This window comes from Sander vitreus, chromosome 18 (assembly GCF_031162955.1).
Source record: "Sander vitreus isolate 19-12246 chromosome 18, sanVit1, whole genome shotgun sequence".
Taxonomy (NCBI): Eukaryota; Metazoa; Chordata; class Actinopteri; order Perciformes; family Percidae; genus Sander; species Sander vitreus.
In genome coordinates, this window is record NC_135872.1 from 1,072,423 (window position 1) to 1,092,422 (window position 20,000).

Sequence of the window (20,000 nt, forward strand, 5' to 3'; positions counted from 1 at the left end):
CAGCTTTGTTCCTCACCTTCCTCTCGCTAAGTGTTTCGGTTCTCTTTGGGAAACAACAGCAACCTTGTAGCTAGCGAGCTACATGCTGAAAATGTCATGTTTTGAAGAACGTTTGGACGGTGCAACAAGGCAGACCTGCTCGGTTCTTTCAGGGAATGATTGTAAAGATTTACAAAGAATATGTTGTGGACATTTCCTCTCTACCGTTGTGACGAAAAGAGAACTGAGCCAGAAGGCAAAGCTCTCAATCTACCGGTCAGTTTTTGTTCCTACCCTCACCTATGGTCATGAAGGCTGGGTCATGACCGAAAGAACAAGATCCAGGGTACAAGCGGCCGAAATGGGTTTCCTCAGGAGGGTAGCTGGCGTCTCCCTTAGAGATAGGGTGAGAAGCTCAGTTATCCGTGAGGAGCTCGGAGTAGAGCCGCTGCTCCTTTGCGTCGAAAGGAGCCAGTTGAGGTGGTTCGGGCATCTGGTAAGGATGCCCCCTGGGCGCCTCCCTAGGGAGGTGTTCCAGGCACGTCCAGCTGGGAGGAGGCCTCGGGGGAGACCCAGGACTAGGTGGAGGGACGTCCAGCTGGGAGGAGGTCTCGGGGAAGACCCAGGACTAGGTGGAGGGACGTCCAGCTGGGAGGAGGCCTCGGGGAAGACCCAGGACTAGGTGGAGGGATGTCCAGCTGGGAGGAGGCCTCGGGGAGACCCAGGACTAGGTGGAGGGACGTCCAGCTGGGAGGAGGCCTCGGGGGAGACCCAGGACTAGGTGGAGGGACGTCCAGCTGGGAGGAGGCCTCGGGGGAGACCCAGGACTAGGTGGAGGGACGTCCAGCTGGGAGGAGGCCTCGGGGGAGACCCAGGACTAGGTGGAGGGACGTCCAGCTGGGAGGAGGCCTCGGGGGAGACCCAGGACTAGGTGGAGGGACGTCCAGCTGGGAGGAGGCCTCGGGGGAGACCCAGGACTAGGTGGAGGGATTATATCTCTAACCTGGCCTGGGAACGCCTCGGGATCCCCCAGTCGGAGCTGGTTAATGTGGCCCGGGAAAGGGAAGTTTGGGGACCCTGCTGGAGCTGCTACCCCCGCGACCCGACCCCGGATAAGCGGATGAAGATGGATGGATGGATGGATTTCCTCTCTAACTGGATAGTTTTGTGAGCGACTGGTGGGATTGCTGTGGACTAAGTACACACGGAGATACACTGGTGTGGGTACGCGACCTGTGCTGCCTGCGCGATCCGACACGTGCAAGATGTTCGCGCATGCGCGTGCAGGCAGCACAGGTCGCGTACCGACGGCCTAATACCATATAGCAATGAACCGCAGAGGGGAGTGTGGAGAAAACTGAAGGTTTGCAGTGACAGAAAGACTCAGAACACGTAACAACTCCACACTACATGTCTCAAAAATAACGATGTCACCAAGGCGTAGTACACAGACGTCAATATGCAGCTTTGGATCAGTGACAATAAGTGTTTTACAGATGTTGTAACAGCGGTGATGTTGTGTATTGTTTAGGGTCCTCGCCACCACCAGACTAATCAGCATTGCAGATTGAACATGTAGCTGGACTTGAATGGCCTTCTTTTGACTGAAAGTACTGCCAAACAACCCTTTTTCTGCTCACCAGTTCCATTTCCACTTCCTCTCAGCCTGCTGCATTGAAGCTCCACCTACGTAAACACCTTCCTGTAATCAACGGCGCCGTCATTACGGCGACCAGCGTAGCGCGGAGTGACAGCGTAGGGTTCAGCAGAAACCCAACCCCGTCAAAAAGCCCAATATTCAGCCCAATCTGAAGCCCAATCCTGGATTCGGTGCATCCCTGGTTGTAACTGGGCATAACGTTAGCTTCCTGCTGATTCTTCACATCTCTTTCCACTTTTATCTTCATAAAAGCTAATATTTTGGTTCAATAGCTTATAAAAACCTTATTCCGGGTTCTTTACCCTGTTGGTCATTTATCAAACCACACAGCAGCTTTTAGGCATTTTTCTGTGGTTTGCTAGCAGACAGAATAAACGAGGAGGCACCATCAAACAATGCAAAGTGAATGGAGAGCAGAGAGCTGTTTTACCCTCTGGTGGGGGCGGTACTTAAATGCTCTGTCTCTGTTGGTCAAAATGCTCCGAACAGTTCAGAATTAGGACCCAGAATTAGTAATAAGAAACTAGAATGAAACCTGTTCCATGTGGGTGGAAAAGATGTCAGCGAGAGTTTTAGAAGCAGAGTATCTTCCAACAGAAAAGTCTTAGGGCCCTATTTTAACGATGTGAGGTCACGGCGTGAAGATCCTGCTGCAGGTGTGTTTAGGGCGTGTCCTAATCCACTTCTGCTAGTTTGACGGCTGATAAAAGGGTCCGTGTGCCGGGGTCATGGTTCTAAAGGGTTGACCTTAGTGTCTTCATTAATCAGAGGTGTGTTTTGGGCGTAACATGCAATCAACCAATCAGAGATCATCTCCCATTCCCTTTAAAAGCCAGGCGCGTTTGGACCTTGGAGCATTGCTGTTATGATGGAGGATTTGCACCGTAATATTTGTATCTGTAATCTTCTGCATGTGTATGTGTGTGTGGCTGTGCGTCCCTGTGTGTGTGTGTGTGTGTGTGTGTGTGTGTGTGTGTGTGTGTTGCTGTGCGTCCCTGTGTGTGTAACAAGCATAGTGTGCACGTGCTGTGCACGAGCCTAGGAGCATTTTACTAATGCTCTGTTAAAATAACAATGAAATGCTGCGTTATTGACTTTAGACCAGGTTTTTGTTGGTCAATGGTGCCATCACTTCCCACTGCCTCAAGATAGGAATACGCCCAAAATGCACCTGAACACACCTCCCTGTAAGACCAGCACGCCCAGAATGCACCTGAACACACCTCCCTGTAAGACCAGCACGCCCAGAATGCACCTGAACACACCTCCCTGTAAGACCAGCACGCCCAGAATGCACCTGAACACACCTCCCTGTAAGACCAGCACGCCCAGAATGCACCTGAACACACCTCCCTGTAAGACCAGCACGCCCAGAATGCACCTGAACACACCTCCCTGTAAGACCAGCACGCCCAGAATGCACCTGAACACACCTCCCTGTAAGACCAGCACGCCCAGAATGCACCTGAACTCACCATGGGACACAGATGGGTGCACGTGCATTTACTATTTAAACGACGTGGGTGCTGGATGGGAAATTGACAACTGGGTTGGTCTTCAACTAGCAATGACACTTGCGTTGGGCTTTGCGTTGCGCCGGGTGCAAGATAGGGCCCAAAGAGTCTCATATTTTAGGAGATAACGAGTAAGAGCAGTTTGTACCCAGACAGCCGGCCTGGATGGAGACGTAGGGCGAGTGGTTTCCAGTGAAGAAGGACGTGTCGACATCGATGCCGTAGATCTGCCCTGGTACTCCCAGCTGGATGATGCACCAGTCGTGACCTTCCAGAAAGAGTAAAGGTGTTGACCAGAAAACAACAGATACATAAACATATGATCACAAAGGTTTAATACATACATTTGTTTAAGTACACGTATGTATGTTAATTTTAAAGGTCCCATATCATGCTCATTTTCAGGTGCATATACTTGTCTTTCAGGTTTTCAGATACAGACCAGGTATTCGTTTTCTTCTCGTCTCCCATCCGTCCATCCACTTTCCAAACTCGGTAAAGGCAGAAGCGATGAACTGTGGCGACTCTCTCTGTAGGAACACACACTCATTACATGTTGGGAGACTCTTAAAGTTAACATATAAGGCTGGTGATATGTTTCTCTATTTTTTTTTTATTGTACTGTACATACACTGTCCTGCTTCCCCAAATACCAGACAATCCATACCCAGAAAACAACTGTATAGGTTGATTGGGCAGGCAGCAATTATGACCTATATTTACGTTTGTTGTTAGGCAGCGACCTCTAGTGGCCGTAGTAATTATCGCTGGAGAAAAAGAGGAATTTAGGTGATGATAATATATAATATTATATATAAACAAATAGGAGTTTAACTCTGGAGACCTTTTACGTGAAAGCAAAAGTCAACAGTCACTTTTTTTTTTTATTAACTGACTTTTTACAACCTTAAGGGTTATGTGTATGCGGTTATGTTGTTTGTGTAACTGTCCGGCATGCGTCATACCGGGAGCGCCTCTTAAAGGTCCAGTCTGTAACGTGTTTAGTTGTTCATTATCAAAATCTGTGTTGCCTGTTCACAAACTTGTCCTTTTTCATAAATATTTACCATCAAATTTTTCATTAACGTTTGCATGAACTGGGGCAGACGCTCCATATTCATGCTCCATCTTCAAATACGTTAGCCGGTAAGGGACATACAGGACATACTGCTCCACCTTTCCCGTTTTCACTGTCACATGATAAACTCACACGTGCTGCTAACAGGTAACGTAGCTTCCCGGCCCCGGCAAGTTTGAAGCATAGGAAGAAGGAAGCATGGAGGACCACACGTATTCAAAATCCAAATTTCAGGAACAGGAGTCTTCTTTTTCGCCCAGAAAAAGGAGATTGAAAAGAGCAAGAGAGCGTCTTCTTGAAGCGTGAAGGCTACCGTAGCTGTGATACGTACTTTGAACTGCGTGGTGCGAGAGACCTGATGATATATGATCTCAATGCTAGACGGGAAAAAATCCTACACTTTGGACCGTTAAAGGGAGCGTTTTGCCTGCCTGACGCACACATTTCATTGCTTTTGTTGTTTTTCCTGGATATTTGTGCTTCTACCATACAAGTGAGTAGTCTCCAGAGTTAAATGTTTTCTCCCATTTAGTCAGGTAACGAACGACACAGATCAGAGACGTGCTTGAACCTGTGTATACCTAGTTTAAAAATACACTGTATATGTGCATCTATAAAGCTTCACGTTTTCTTCGATAGAAACCGAGCTGAGAGACACAGACATGAAGTCAGAGAGCATCGAGAGACGGACTAACATGATGTCCATCTGAAAAGGAGATCTGTTGATGACACCAGACTGTTCCTTTAAGGCAGTGCTTCTCAAATGGGGGTACGTGTCCCGCTAGGGGTATTTTGGAGGACTGCAGGGGGTATGTGTCCCCCTAGGGGTATTTTGGAGGACTGCAGGGGGTACGTGTCCCCCCTAGGGGTATTTTGGAGGACTGCAGGGGGTACATGTCCCCCCTTAGAGGTACTCTGGAGGACTGCAGGGGGTACGTGTCCCCCCTAGAGGTACTCTGGAGGACTGCAGGGGGTACGTGTCCCCCCTAGAGGTACTCTAGAGGACTGCAGGGGGTACGTGTCCCCCTAGGGGTACTTTGGAGGACTGCAGGGGGTACGTGTCCCCCTAGGAGTACTCTGGAGGACTGCAGGGGATACGTTACAAAGCTGTATTTACTTCTACTGTCTTTTTTTGTCGAAGTTTGTTGCTTTTTTTCAGGGTTTTTTTCTGCTTTTTGGAATTTTTTGTCACTTTTGTCGCCCTAGTGTTGCCTTCCTTCTTTCTACCGTGTTTTTTTCGTAGTTTTTATTGCTTTTTTTAAGTTTGTGTGTCTTTTTTCGACGTTTTTGTTGCTATTTTTGACCTATTCTTGCCTTACTTCCTTCTTTCCCCTCTTTTTCCAAGTTTTTCTCGCCTTTTTCCATCATGTTTACATGTTGTCCAGGTCCAAGGCTGTTGTTTAGTAAATCCATCGCTGACATCGCTGTATTCTTCCTCTTTATAGAGACTTATTCCCGCTGGTTAGGGGGAACATGGCTTAAAAAGCTGTTCAAAGGGGGAACATTATTGAAAAAAGCTTGAGAACCACTACTTTAAAGGGACAGTGGTGGTGATGGTGTGGTGCATATGATCCATGCCTTTGGTGTGGGAGACCTGGGTTTGAATCCCACTGCGTTACATCAACCAATGTGTCCCTGAGCAAGGCACTTAACCAATAGTTGCTCCAGAGACGTGTGACCTCTGACATATATAGCAATTGTAAGTCGTTTTGGATAGACGGGATATGTAATGTATATAATGTAATGGATCCCACGTGCAGCTGAACCATGTTGTCCTGTGTGAAGAGTCAGTTGTACCTTCAGCAGGTTGGCAGCCGGAGCGAACCATTCGTCTGTCGCAAAAATAACCTGAAAGAGCAACAACAGAACACAATTTCACTTCATATGAATGAAAGAACAATAACCAGACCTGAAAATATGGACAACACAGCATCCAAATGTAATGTAAATGCTGTCCATCCATCCATCCATCTTCATCCGCTTATCCGGGGTCGGGTCGCGGGGGTAGCAGCTCCAGCAGGGGACCCCAAACTTCCCTTTCCCGGGCCACATTAACCAGCTCCGACTGGGGGATCCCGAGGCGTTCCCAGGCCAGGTTAGAGATATAATCCCTCCACCTAGTCCTGGGTCTCCCCCGAGGCCTCCTCCCAGCTGGACGTCCCGCCACCTAGTCCTGGGTCTTCCCGGAGGCCTCCTCCCAGCTGGACGTCCCTCCACCTAGTCCTGGGTCTCCCCCGAGGCCTCCTCCCAGCAGGACGTCCCTCCACCTAGTCCTGGGTCTTCCCCCGAGGCCTCCTCCCAGCTGGACGTCCCGCCACCTAGTCCTGGGTCTTCCCTGAGACCTCCTCCCAGCTGGACGTGCCTGGAACACCTCCCTAGGGAGGCGCCCAGGGGGCATCCTTACCAGATGCCCGAACCACCTCAACTGGCTCCTTTCGACGTGAAGGAGCAGCGTCTCTACTCCGAGCTCCTCACGGATAACTGAGCTTCTCACCCTATCTCTAAGGGAGACGCCAGCTACCCTCCTGAGGAAACCCATTTCGGCCGCTTGTACCCTGGATCTTGTTGTCAATGCTGTATTCATCAATATTTTTAAGGAATAGTTCTCCATTTTAGGATAGACTCATTCACTGTTGTGTCCGTGCGGAACAAAAATAAAGCTGCAGCCTTAGCTGGGTCCTAAAACACAGGGCTTTAAAGCGTGTTTGTTTCCCAGGAGTATTTTAATCCAAACCACGATCTTTTGTACCAATCTCAGAAAGTCATTTTAGTGCCTGAACGTAACTGCCACAGCCCCCACCTCACGATTCTCCGTACCCGGCTCACAGTCACCTTTTCTCGGTGACATTTCACAGTAAAGAACGTTTAACTTAACATCATGTGACCGGCCTGTGGTCACCTACAAACATTCCCGCTGTTTTACATTTAAACATAAAGGTAACTGTACCTTGAAGGTTTTTCTGGAAAAGAAAAAATAACGTTTTCTGTGCTTTTTTGACAGGTTTTTTAAAAAGTTTTTCCCATGTTTTGTCACTTTTCCTGACATTTTTGACACTTTTTTCCGATGTTCTTGTCACTCTTTCTGTACTTTTTTTTTTTTACATTTGTTTTGGACATTGGATAAAACACCCAAATTCAGTGAAAGTAGTGAACTGATCATTTATTTAACTTGTTAAGAGCGTTGTAAGGAACCATCCATGTTCATTTCAGGCAATCTGGTTGAAAGAAACCCAGAAAAATGGGAAAATGGGTCAGATCTGACCTGAGGACACCAGGAGGGTTAAGAGAACATTTGCTATGTTTGCACCTTATGGAACAAAAATGTACCTGCATTGTACCTCTTTTTCTGACAGTGTAATGTCATAGGATATCGTACAAATCGTTGCATTAGTTTTCGTACGATATACTGACCCGGTAATCAGAATCAGAGAATACTTGTGGACTTTTACTGCATGAAGCTGTAATACCTTCTTACTTTTACTACTTTTAAACTTATTGTATGTGCACAAATGTGGATGTCTTGAGTCACTGGTGGTTGTTATTAATATCTGTGCACGTGTTATGTTTTTGAATGTGTTCCTGATGGTTTTTTACGACGACCGAAGGGGCGTAACTTACAGGGCCAGTGCAATTTCCCCCAAATATTGTATGACAACTTCCTTTACATAATTATAGACATTTGCACCATACATTGATGCAGAAAATGCAGCTTCACCTTCACGGGCACATTCACCAGAATGCAGGAAATGAAGTGTTTGATATGAAAATTTCAATTTTGCTCAGAAGTGGAGATCTCGTTTAGGGATGCACCGAGTCCAGATGTTTGGGGTTCTGCTGAATCCTGAACCCCCTGAGTCCTCGTCCCGTCCTCAGTCCATGAACACAGTCAACACATTAATGAAGTAAACAGTGACTGTCCTTCCTTTGCCGTACCTGAAGTTGCTGCATTCTGGCTGCTGTCTGTAGATCCCTTCATGCTCAGCTCGTATTCTTCCAGATGTTTCAGACCAGATGTTGTAACAGCGGTGATGTTGTGTATTGTTTAGGGTCCTCGCCACCACCAGACTAATCAGCATTGCAGATTGAACATGTAGCTGGACTTGAATGGCCTTCTTTTGACTGAAAGTACTGCCAAACAACACTTTTTCTGCTCACCAGTTCCATTTCCACTTCCTCTCAGCCTGCTGCATTGAAGCTCCACCTACGTAAACACCTTCCTGTAATCAACGGCGCCGTCATTACGGCGACCAGCGTAGCGCGGAGTGACAGCGTAGGGTTCAGCAGAAACCCAACCCCGTCAAAAAGCCCAATATTCAGCTGAATCCGAAGCCGAATCCTGGATTCAGTGCATCCCTAATCTCAATCCCCCCCTTAGTTGAACCCAAAGCTACGCCCTTGACGGTGACTCACCTTCCCACCGACCGCCTCACACGCCAGATCATTAAACTGCAGGAAGTCCGGCTCAGCTGCTGTCTTCGCGGCTGCTCTCCTCTCTGCCATGTTGAGATTTTATTAACGTGTCTACCAAAACGTGAATAGACAAGTTGATGTAATTGCTCTCTCTGCTGACGCCTGAGGAATCTGTCAGACTGCTTCTGTGCTGAGGGACAAAGTTCAGTCAGAGACGGCAGGCTGTTTATTTAGACAGCGAGGGGTCACTGACTTCATGCACACGTATATGAAGCCCATACTGTTTATGTGTAGGCCTGTGACAATTATTGGATTGGAATTGTTACAGCTCTATACATGAGGACTACACACTCACTTAATGTCCCACTCAAAATAAACACATGTTAATTATTCACCAAACTGTTCATAACCTTTAACTTAACTTTATTGACACATATAACACAGATTGCAACATTCAGACATGCAGATTAACACACAGTTGTGTTGTGTACTATACCCACAAGAGGTTTAACTACAGATATAACTGTTTGTTGCTTTTTGCAAATGTTTTTGTAGCTATTTTCAATGTTTTTGGTGCTTTTTCCAATGTTTTGGGGCACTATTTTGGCCCTTTTGGCTGCTTTTTTTTTATTATTTTAACTTGGCACATATGAGAGATTGCAACATACAGAAATGCAACTAAACTCACAGTTGCGTTAAGCACTGTACCGGCAAGACATTTGAATATAGATATTATATGTTCATAAACAATAAAAGACATACAGTATCTACATTATGTTTGCTGAAAAATACATACAGAGGTTGTGATCTGGTGCGTTGTGTTCATTAATGTTTCATATTAACTGGATACTGGATCATAAAATGGGGCTGATTCAGTTCAATGGAGTTTCTCGCAGGTGCATACAGCAAAAGGTTTCCCCTTAAAAAAAAATAACTAATATATATTCCCATGAAACTTCCCCAGTTGATTACTTACATTAAGACAAATATCTTTTGTATTACAAGATTTCTGGAATTGTACGTTTCAATATGGAAATTAAGCATTATCTTGTTAAATATGTGCTAATTTACATACATTTCCAGAGCAGAAATCTGAACATTGGATAAAGCCTTTTTTATTTGTTGACATATTAGAGACAAAGGGTTTTTCAGAGGGGATTTTGGATATCTCCTTTTATCACTGCATAAATCAGAATATGGTGTCAACAGCCATAAAAAAAAATAAATAAACAAATAAAAATATCAAAAAAAAGTACACTGTTTAGGTATAACATGTTACATAAATTAGGCTATGAATGATATCTGAACAGACCCCTCTGTAGAAACCTTCAGAATATAGATAGGAGTGAAACTGGAAAGATTGGTGTATGTAAGTGCTACTGAAGTGGAGATTTCTGACTCATTTTGCAAGACATTACAGGTGATAGGCTAAAAAGAAATAACTAACAGATATCAACATGAAACTTCCCCAGTTAATTACTTACATTAAGACATGTTTTTGCATTACAAGTTTTAAAATATGCAAATGAGGCATTATCTAATGCTAACTTGCTGAATTTAGGAAAAATTTGCTGGTGCAAATACACAAAGTGTAGTAAAATAAACACCTAAATGTGTATTTTGGATGTTTTTTTCCCAATAGTCTGAAAGATGACATGCTATGGAAGTAAAATAGCCCAAAAACTCCAAATTGAAAAATTATGGTTTTGCCCTTAAAGGGGAAATATAAAAACTGACTTTTTCAGTGTTGTACAGCTTGTATACTGTACGTAATGGTTCATGCCTGATGAGGTGTCCCTTATTAGGAATTAATGGACAACAGGGCGGCTGCTTGCCGTGCTGTTTCTGTCCAACAAGTCCGCCATGCCCTGTCTGTCTTTCTCATATTAGTCTCACTTTGCCAGACCCTCCTCCACAGCACTGTGGAGGAGGGTCTGGCTAGTCCACACAGCATTCCAGGATGGGAGAAAAACGTGCTCTGGTTTATTGGCATTTCTTTAAAACCAATCACAATTGTCATGGGCGGCACATTTATCGCTGCACGGAGCCACGGTGGCGCTGCAGAATAGCCTCAGGAAGGAGCTTGTTTTAGTCGAGCAAAAGAAAACTCAGATTGGACAGATAGTCTAGCTAGCTGTCTGGATTTACCCTGCAGAGATCTGAGGAGCAGTTAACCATAGTCCTCAGAAATCCACCGAAGTTCAGAACGCCAACATACACAAAAAGAGGAAGGCATTGCATTTCCTCCAGAAGTCAGCAATATTAGTGTTTCTCTTCTGTCCTTCCTACAATGAACACAGAGACACTGAGGAGTCCAGTGACAGCATCAAAGACTCCACCCCGAAACCAAACCCAAATCCAAACCCAGGATAAAGAGGCTCAGTGAATGTGGTGTTGAAGGTGTGGAGGTGGATCAGTGAGTCAGAGGAGACTGAGTAGAAGGACAGAGAGCCAGCAGGAAAGTCCAGATACACTGCTACTCTGTTAGAGACAGAGGAGGAGGAGACAGGGAGGTCTGTTTCCTTGTTGATGTGGCAGACAGAGTAACGACCATCACAGCAGTTTAGACTCCACGACTGATCATTCCTTCCAAACCTGCAGTCAGAGGGGTCTCCTTTCCTGTTGATTCCTTTGTAACTCACTGCTACATCAATGTCTCCTCTCCTCTCGATCTCCCAGTAACAGCGACCAGTCAGACCATCTCTACACAGAATCTGACTGCAGCGGTCAAATCTGTCTGCATGGTTAGGATAAGACCGATCTTTCTCTCCCACTAGTGTCACCTTCCTGTTGTTTTCAGACAGTTTGAGCTTTTTGTGTGCTGTGTTTGTGTCCAGTGTGAGTTCACAGGCATCTGACAGAAAGAGCAAGAAACAATGTCAGCAGTTTATAGTCTTAGTTCTTTTACTTGTTGACATACCAAATGCATGCTCTTGTGGGAATTTGTTGGGTTTCTGTAAATTAGTTTAGTAAAAGTTATAATTTGACACCATACAAATTGAATTACAATAACAAAATATATAAAAGATGTGTTTTTTTTGTGTGATTTTCAAAGTCATGGATCAAATTAAGTTATACTTACATTTCCTCAGACCAGGTTTTAACCACTGCTGTCCACCATAGTCCACACTAGAGACAGAAACACAGTTTACAGATTATGTAAACAAACAGGCGCATTGAATAAACTTCCCTATACATGTTTGTTTTTATCCAATGTGAGTCCTCACTGCTGTTCAGTGTGTAAAGTGTTTCTTAGCTTGCATTGTCATGTATCCCTATTCCCTTTTTTCCTTCACTTGGGTCTGCAAAATAAAGATGTGATGTACTGTCAAAATCATAACTTTAATAATAATAACAATGAGCATTGAATCCTAAAGACAGCCAGTTGTTTATTTTGGCAGCCATTGCAGATTTAGTCTAAGTCTTTAAATGAAAATGTTTTTTACTGTAGTTTCAGTCACATTTTAGTCATTTTTCTATCCTTCAAAGTTTTAGTCAGTCGAACAGTCATTACATTATCGCCCAAATTCTTTCTCTCTTAAAGCCAGTGTAAATTTCCTCAGCTATTTTTTAAACTTTAGCCTTAGTCCTGTGTTAAATGTCCTTGTTAGTTTTTATAAACCTCATCTCTGTTATCAGATTATATTAAGCATTTCAATTAATTCAGTCTAGCTAAACCAACAATTTTGTAATTTAAGTTGAACTTATTTAATAAAAAAATAAATATTTCACATAAAACAAATGATTAAGAATGCAGCTTTGCAGTTAGCTTTTGTTATCTGTCCATACCTGAGAGTGTCCAACCTCCAGTTTGGATCCTCCAGTCTAGCAGACAGAAGCTTTACCCCTGACTCTCCTGGATGATTGTAGCTCATGTCCAGCTCTCTCAGATGGGAGGGGTTGGAGCTCAGCGCTGAGGCCAGAGAACTACAGCCTTCCTCTTTTATCAGACAGCCTGACACACTGGAATTTAAAAAAGGTCAGTACAGAAACATTTCAGGTTATCAAAGGGGCAGAAATGTTTTGCTGACATTAACCAGGATGAAAACCTTGAAATGATAATGTATTTAAAAAACTGCTGATTTCTTGCCTTAGAGTTTCCAGTGTACAGAGTGGACTTTGAAGTCCAGTTGACAGCTGCTTTACTCCTGAGTCCTGCAGGTCGTTGTTACTCAGGTCCAGCTCTCTCAGACTAGAGGACTCAGAGCTGAGAACTGAGGAAAGAGCTTTACAGCTTCGCCATGACAGTTTACACAAACCCAGCCTTTAAAGAGAGGTACGTATTAAAAACAACTGATTTTATTACGTAATGTGAATTATGCATGTGTGTGTGCGAGGCTCAAGGCAAACATAATTCAGCTAATAAAATGAAAATAAATGAAGTTGTGCAAAACTTATGTTTTTCAAAATATAAGTGGATTTAAAAAGATTTACTTTTCAATTAAACTGAGTATTTCTCTTGCAAAATGACTCTGACATACCAAAGGTATATTTTTTTGTGCCCCAGTTTACAGATAGCTTAAACAACCTGACCTGAGAGTCTCCAGTGTACAGTGTAGACTATCCAGTCCAGCAGACAGAAGGTTCAACCCTGAATCCTGCAGGTTGTTGTTACTCAGGTCCAGTTCTCTCAGTCTAGAGGACTTGGAGCTGAGAACTGAAGCCAAAGCTTCACAGCCTCTCCCAGACAGGTTACAACCACTCAGCCTAAAGAGGAATCAGTGATGAACAAAAGTTAAACATGTTTGTGGTTTCTCCTCTATTCATACTTATATATTCAGTGATTTATCCACTTACAGAGCTTTGTTGGAGGCTTTGACCACCGGCAGTAGCCTCAGAAGAGCCTCCTCTGAAGCAGAGTATTTCTTCAGGTCAAACACGTCCAGATCTTTTTCTGATGACAGTAAGATGAAGACAAGAGCTGACCACTGAGCAGGAGACAGTTTATCTGTGGAGAGACTTCCTGATCTCAGGTACTGTTGGATCTCCTCCACTAGAGAATTGTCATTAAGTTCATTCAGACAGTGGAACAGATTGATGCCTCTCTCTGCAGAGAGATTCTCACTGATCTTCTTCTTGATGTATTTGGCTGTCTTCTGATGGATCTCTGAGCTACTTCCTGCCTGTTTCAGCAGACCTTGTAAACGAGTCTGATTGGTCTGCAGTGAAAGACCCAGGAGGAAGCGTAGGAACAAGTCCAGGTGTCCATTTGGACTCTCTAAGGCCTTGTCCACTGCACACTGGTAGAGATGTGTTGGTTTAGGTTTGTCTCTGAAGACTTTAAGCAGCCGGGAGGTTGTTTCTTGTTCTGACAGAAGATTGACACCAGAGTTGATGAATGTCAGATGTACATGAAGAGCAGCCAGAAACTCCTGAACACTCAGATGGATGAAGCAGAACACCTTGTCCTGGTACAGTCCTCTCTCCTCTTTGAAGATCTGTGTGAACACTCCTGAGTACACTGAGGCTGCTCTGATATCGATGCCACACTCTGTCAGGTCTGATTCATAGAAGATCAGGTTGCCTTTCTGCAGTTGCTCAAACGCCAGTTTTCCCAGAGACTTGATCATCTTTCCGGTCTCTTCATTCCAGTGCGGGTCTATCTCAGCTCCTCCATCATACTTGATGCTCTTCTGTTTGGACTGAACCACCAGTAAGTGGATGTACATCTCAGTCAGGGTCTTGGGCAGCTCTCCTCCCTCTCCGGTCTTCAACACTTCCTCCAGAACTGTAGCAGTGATCCAGCAGAAGACTGGGATGTGGCACATGATGTGGAGACTTCGTGATGCTTTAACATGGGAGATGATTCTGTTGGCCTGCTCTTCATCTCTGAATCTCTTCCTGAAGTACTCCTCTTTCTGTGGGTCATTGAACCCTCTGACCTCTGTGACCATGTCAACACACTTAGGAGGGATCAGATTGGCTGCAGCAGGTCGTGTGGTTATCCAGAGGCGGGCAGAGGGAAGCAGATTCCCCCTAATGAGGTTTGTCAGCAGCACACCCACTGAGGTGGACTCTGTAACATCAGTCAGGATCTCAGTGTTGTGGAAGTCCAGAGGAAGTCGACACTCATCCAGACCGTCAAAGATGAACACAACCTGGAACTCTTCAAACCTGCAGATTCCTGCTTCTTTTGTTTCACTAAAGAAGCGATGAACAAGTTCCACCAAGCTGTATTTTTTCCCTTTCAGCACATTCAGCTCTCTGAAGGTGAATGGAAATGTGAACTGGATGTCCTGGTTGGCTTTGCCTTCAGCCCAGTCCAGAGTGAACTTCTGTGTTAAGACTGTTTTCCCGATGCCAGCCACTCCCTTTGTCATCACTGTTCTGATTGGTTCATCTCTTCCAGGTGGGGTTTTAAAGATATCTTCTTGTCTGATTGTTGTTTCAGGTCTGTCTGGTTTCCTGGATGCTGTTTCAATCTGTCTGACTTCATGGTCATCATTAACCTCTGCAGTCCCACCTTCTTTGATGAAGATCTCTGTGTAGATCTGATTCAGAAGGGTTGGGTTTCCTGCTTTGGCAACCCCCTCAAAGAGACACTGAAACTTCCTCTTTAGATCAGACTTTATTTTAGTCTGGCATAAGTGAGCTCCAGCACCAGTTCCTGAATGAAAATTCAAATTCAAATGAAAATATCTTGACTCTAGTAAACCTGATATATGAAAACATTTCATGTAAATAAAGCTGTAGAGTTTACTCTCAATTTATTTGTTTGTTATCGTTATTGTGATGATTAATGATGACAAAAAGGGTCTAAGGCAATTGGCATTGCACCTGACAAGGCACTTGGCTACATAATGACCAATGGGCCTCCAGCATTGGAAGCAGAAAGTAGGTGGAAACGTTATTTAAGATGCATCTATACTGCATTATTGTGACCCTAATTAAGGCCAGACCTGCCTTCTGTAAACAAACTGACGTCCTGTCATTAAGTACCACCTTAGATTAAATCTATTTAGTTCATCATTTGTGGACAAACAGTTCCTGACTGACTGGTTGCTGCTCATAGGAATTAACAGATCTCATGCAGATGTGTGCAGGATATTTACAGCAAAGTATGGAAATTAAAATATTTCCCATGCTGAACCAATTTCCCTCTTGCTATCATGTTATACATGTTCAAAGCGTCTTACTTTTCTGCAGACAGTCAGCCAGCTCCTTGTGATTCATTCTCCTCAGGAAGTGCAGTGTAATCTTCAGAAATGCCTCTCTGCTGCTCTTCCTTTCCTCTTCTTCCTTGCCATCCACCACCTCCTCACCTTCCCTTTGTTTCTTTGAGCATTCTTGGTAATCTGGACTCAGAACCTTCTGGATCCTCTTCAGTTCATTCTTCACAAAACTGACAATGTTCTCCTCAAGCTCCTGGAACAGAATAATATTAAATGTTAAACTAGAAGAACACAATTACATTGAAAGACAATGCATGTTTACTTGTATAGCACCTTTCAACAACGGGGCAATTGAAAGTGCTTTACATAGGACATCATGTGCACCATATTTAAATAAGATGTAAAAGAGGTGAATAAAATTGAAAATAAAAATAAGATGAAACATAAAACACTAATGCAATCACAGTGCAATGAAGATATGAATAAGTAGTCCTAAACTGAATTTCATGAAATGTAGTCGTACACAGAAATGTTTTAACCCTTCATTTAAAAGAACTGACTTGTAGGGTTCAAGTATTATGTGAGTTTGTTTCAGATATGTGGATCATAAATTACTTAAATTAATTTATTTCAGCGTTTAGTTAGGACTCTGGGGAGAGTGAGCCAACCCGTACCAGCCCAGAGAGAGGTCTACATGGTTGATAACGTGGCAGCAGATCCAAAATACATTTTGGCCCTAAGTGCTTTCTAAACCAACAGTGATATTTTAAAGTAAATTCTTTGACACACAGGAAGCCAGTGTAAATATCTCTCTTCTGGTCTCTGAATCAGCTACTGCTATGGGATCCGAAACCTGGAAAAACATTACAGTAGTCGAGCCTACCAGGGATAAGGTTTTTTATAAACCCCAATGAAACATAAGTCATTTAATTCTTGATGTATTGGTAGTGATAGTACTCTGACTTTGTGATTATCTTAATATAGTTATTAGTCATGTAGTCCATGACTACAGCAAGATTTGTGGACTCGTCTGGGGTCTTTAACTTTACTGACTGAAGCCACTTTTAAATGTGTTTTCTTTGGCTCCAACAACAATTATTTTTATAATACTTTTGAACCTTAACCTTATTTAATTTGAGAAAATGTTGGCACATCAAATTCTTGATTTTTGCACTGCACCTCCTTAATACTTGTATGGAGCCTGGTGTTACAAAATACAAATGTTGTTTACCAATATGCTGACCAAAATATATCTACCAATGTGCAGATAATACACCGACTTATATAACATTTTTGTCAGCATATTGGAAAATATCTACCAATATGCGGATGATACACTGAATTATATATAAAGTTGTTTATCGTCAGCATATTGGTAGATATTCTGTTGTTTTTTTATTATCTGATCTAGTGGCAAAGTGGTAAATGTTAAACAAAAGGGGCCCAAGAATAGAGCCTTGGTGGACTCCACATGCCATTTTTGTCAACCACATGACAAGGCTGCTGGTCTACAGGGCGTAGCAGGGAGACTGCAGTTTGTGGTTGTTGCAGTGAGTAGTAGTAGCTGTTCTTGCACATTTACACACCATGAATATAGAGTCCATGTCAGTTTGATGCTGCTGGTCAGACTGACCACTAGAAACATCTGAGCTCTGCTGCTGCGGAAGTCTGTGGAAAAAAATCTTTCATTTAACAAACACAGCCTCTTGTGATGATTGTTCATGGTAGAAACAAGAGATGAACACAATAAATTATGCTCTGATAATTGAATGTGATGTTTTAAAAGAGGAAACTAAATCAAGTATGAGGATGAGAAACATTTTCTTCCAGCTTTCAGTTCTTACTCTGGATCAGCAGATGTCTGTCCATGTCTGAAGTCAAAAGGTCGACCCTTAGACCGGTCACTCTTCATGGACACACAGGTGATTCCAGAGGGATCTGGTCTCTGCTGAGGGATCCTGTTAAAACACAACACTAATTATTGCACAAGTCAAGTAAAGACTTCCAGGATGTTTAAATGTTTTATATTATTTAATACTTTGATGCAAACTTTTTTGTCAGAGAAATACTTTTTCCAGCTTTCAGTTCTTACTCTGGATCAGCAGATGTCTGTCCATGTCTGAAGTCAAAAGGTCGACCCTTAGACCGGTCACTCTTCATGGACACACAGCTGGGAACAGCAGAGTCTTGTTTCTGCTGTTTGATCCCCCTACAAACGCAATATAAATGCAGCACTAACATCTTAACTACAAGGTTAATGATTTACTCAGAAAAAATGCTTTTCTTTAGACATTTAAACGTTTTACAGTGCTCTTCATTGACACAAGGCTGGATGCACTGTTGTCTCATCTGTACATTTCAATTCTGCTAGAAACAACATGCTGACAAATGCATATCTTAAAAAAAATCTGGCTAAAATACATAGTTCTCACTTTTGATCATCAGACTTCTGTCCATGTTTAAAGTCAAAAGGTTGACTTTTAGACCAGTCACTCTTCATGGACACACAGCTAGTCCCAGAGGAATCTGGTCTCTGCTGAGGGATCCTGTTAAAACACAACAATGATTATTAAATAACTGCTAGTGTATATAAATAAGTGCTTACATAAAATGGCTCGATGGTGTTTTAAGCCTCCAACGTCGCCTTCCAGGCAGCTGACCCTAACCTTAACCCTAAACATAACCATTGCCGCGCTGCCTGGAAGGCAACGTTGGGGGCTTAAAACACCAAACACCGATAAAATCATGCAAAAAAAGTTATTTATGTATTGAAAAAACATGCAACAACATTGAATTTGGCTGATACAAATAGTAAAAAAAAAACATAAATGAACCTTTAAATGTTTACAAGAAACATAGAAACATTCTTTGTAGGTCAGGGTAAATACAACAGAAATATTGCTGAAGAAAAGAGTTTCTGTCAGACAAATCCTATACTCTTTGCTTCTTTTTGTTTTTGACTCTTACACAGGTCCATCAGACTGCTGTCCATGTCTGAAGTCAAAAGGTCGACCCTTAGACCGATCACTCTTCATGGACACACAGCTGGTCCCAGAGGAATCTGGTCTCTGCTGAGGGATCCTGTTAAAACACAACAATGATTAATACACATGTCAAGAAAATGTACCAGAATGCTTAAATAGTCTTTTTTGTCAGAGAAATGCTTGTTTCCAGCTTTCAGTTCTTACCTTTGGTCGTCAGACTTCTGTTTGAAGTCAAAAGGTCGACCCTTAGAGCGGGTACTCTTTGTGGACTCGCAGGTTGATACGGGAGAGTCCGGTCTGTTCAACACAGAGAGCTTTTAGTGGGAATAATAATGTTAGAGATATTTGAGTCATGGACATTTAGAGGTCGTCCTCTCACCTCTGAGTTTTGGTCTTGCTGTCATGTTTCCCACGCAGAGTGGTTTTGGAGGGAGGAACTCCCTCCTTTCTGTCCTCACACTGATTCATAGCAGAGTCCACATCTTCTCACAAACACATCATCATCATTATCATCACTTATTTCAACAAACATAAGAAAATTTGTTTTAGATTACTTTGAAATGTATTAAATAATTCCACTATGGAGGGTTTTTAACATTCATTTAAAAGCCTCTTTGAAACAAAAAATGTCCTGGCCAGGATAAATAGTAAAACCAGTGAGGCAATAACATACTAACCATAAAACAGACAAACAATATCACAATCAAACGAAAGAAGTGGCATTCATAAAGACTGCTGGATAAGTACAAGGAGTCATTTATTTGGTCTCAAACAGGGCAGTTCTTGTATATATAAGAGGTCAAAACTGGCAATAAACCTGCACCTGTCCTCATGTACCCTAACACAGACAAAGAGACTTCAACCTTAAGTTCATACACTAAGTAAGACTGTCATGTTTCATGCACTGCAATAAAAAAAACTGCACGTTGCATGGTGGCAACATTATTTTATTGCAACATCTAACCAAGAACAAGGAATTAAATCCAACAGATGTTGATGATAATACAAATATAAATGACGGCCTATTACAAACTGTAATATTGGCAAGTTTGTTCTTCTATAACTTTTGTGAAATGCATGTGTCATGTTGCAGGAATTAGTTTTTAGTGTTCTGATATAGCTGTTGTACTTTATTTTATGTTTTATATTGGCTATATTTTAATTGCAGTCAATGATAAGGATGTTATTAAAATATATGCTTGAACCTTTGTATTGCACATTGACAACGTCAGCTACAGTTATAAAGATAATGACTGAGAGATT

At 43.0% G+C, this 20,000-nt stretch overlaps 2 protein-coding genes across 2 annotated transcripts in view; both read right to left on the reverse strand.

Annotated features, from left to right (window-relative positions):
* The window catches only part of allc (allantoicase), a 19,008-nt gene extending 10,277 nt beyond the window's left edge, over positions 1 to 8,731 (reverse strand). The window contains exons 1-4 of the mRNA XM_078275345.1: positions 8,642 to 8,731; positions 6,029 to 6,079; positions 3,596 to 3,683; positions 3,302 to 3,421 (exon numbers count right to left, since the gene is read on the reverse strand). Of these exons, the coding sequence (XP_078131471.1) occupies positions 3,302 to 3,421; positions 3,596 to 3,683; positions 6,029 to 6,079; positions 8,642 to 8,731 (349 nt within the window). The remainder of the gene's footprint in view (positions 1 to 3,301; positions 3,422 to 3,595; positions 3,684 to 6,028; positions 6,080 to 8,641) is intronic.
* Positions 8,732 to 10,926: 2,195 nt separating this feature from the next.
* Positions 10,927 to 19,205, reverse strand: LOC144533816 (uncharacterized). Its single transcript, XM_078275384.1, has 12 exons — positions 19,117 to 19,205; positions 18,721 to 18,834; positions 17,846 to 17,962; positions 17,598 to 17,711; positions 17,340 to 17,421; positions 15,778 to 16,006; positions 13,439 to 15,248; positions 13,175 to 13,348; positions 12,732 to 12,905; positions 12,431 to 12,604; positions 11,724 to 11,770; positions 10,927 to 11,495 (listed from the first exon to the last, which is right to left on the reverse strand). Exons 1-12 carry the CDS (start codon positions 19,203 to 19,205, stop codon positions 10,927 to 10,929), a joined length of 3,693 nt encoding a protein of 1,230 aa, XP_078131510.1.
* Between the last annotated feature and the right edge of the window lie 795 nt (positions 19,206 to 20,000).

Coding starts and splice junctions, on each gene's coding strand:
- LOC144533816 (XM_078275384.1), bottom strand. CDS start 19,205: ATGAATCAGTGTGAGGACAGAAAGGAGGGAGTTCCTCCCTCCAAAACC. Junction 18,835..19,116: donor AGCAAGACCAAAACTCAGAG/GTGAGAGGACGA, acceptor GTGTTTTAACAG/GATCCCTCAGCAGAGACCAG. Junction 11,496..11,723: donor AAAACCTGGTCTGAGGAAAT/GTAAGTATAACT, acceptor TCTTTCTGTCAG/ATGCCTGTGAACTCACACTG.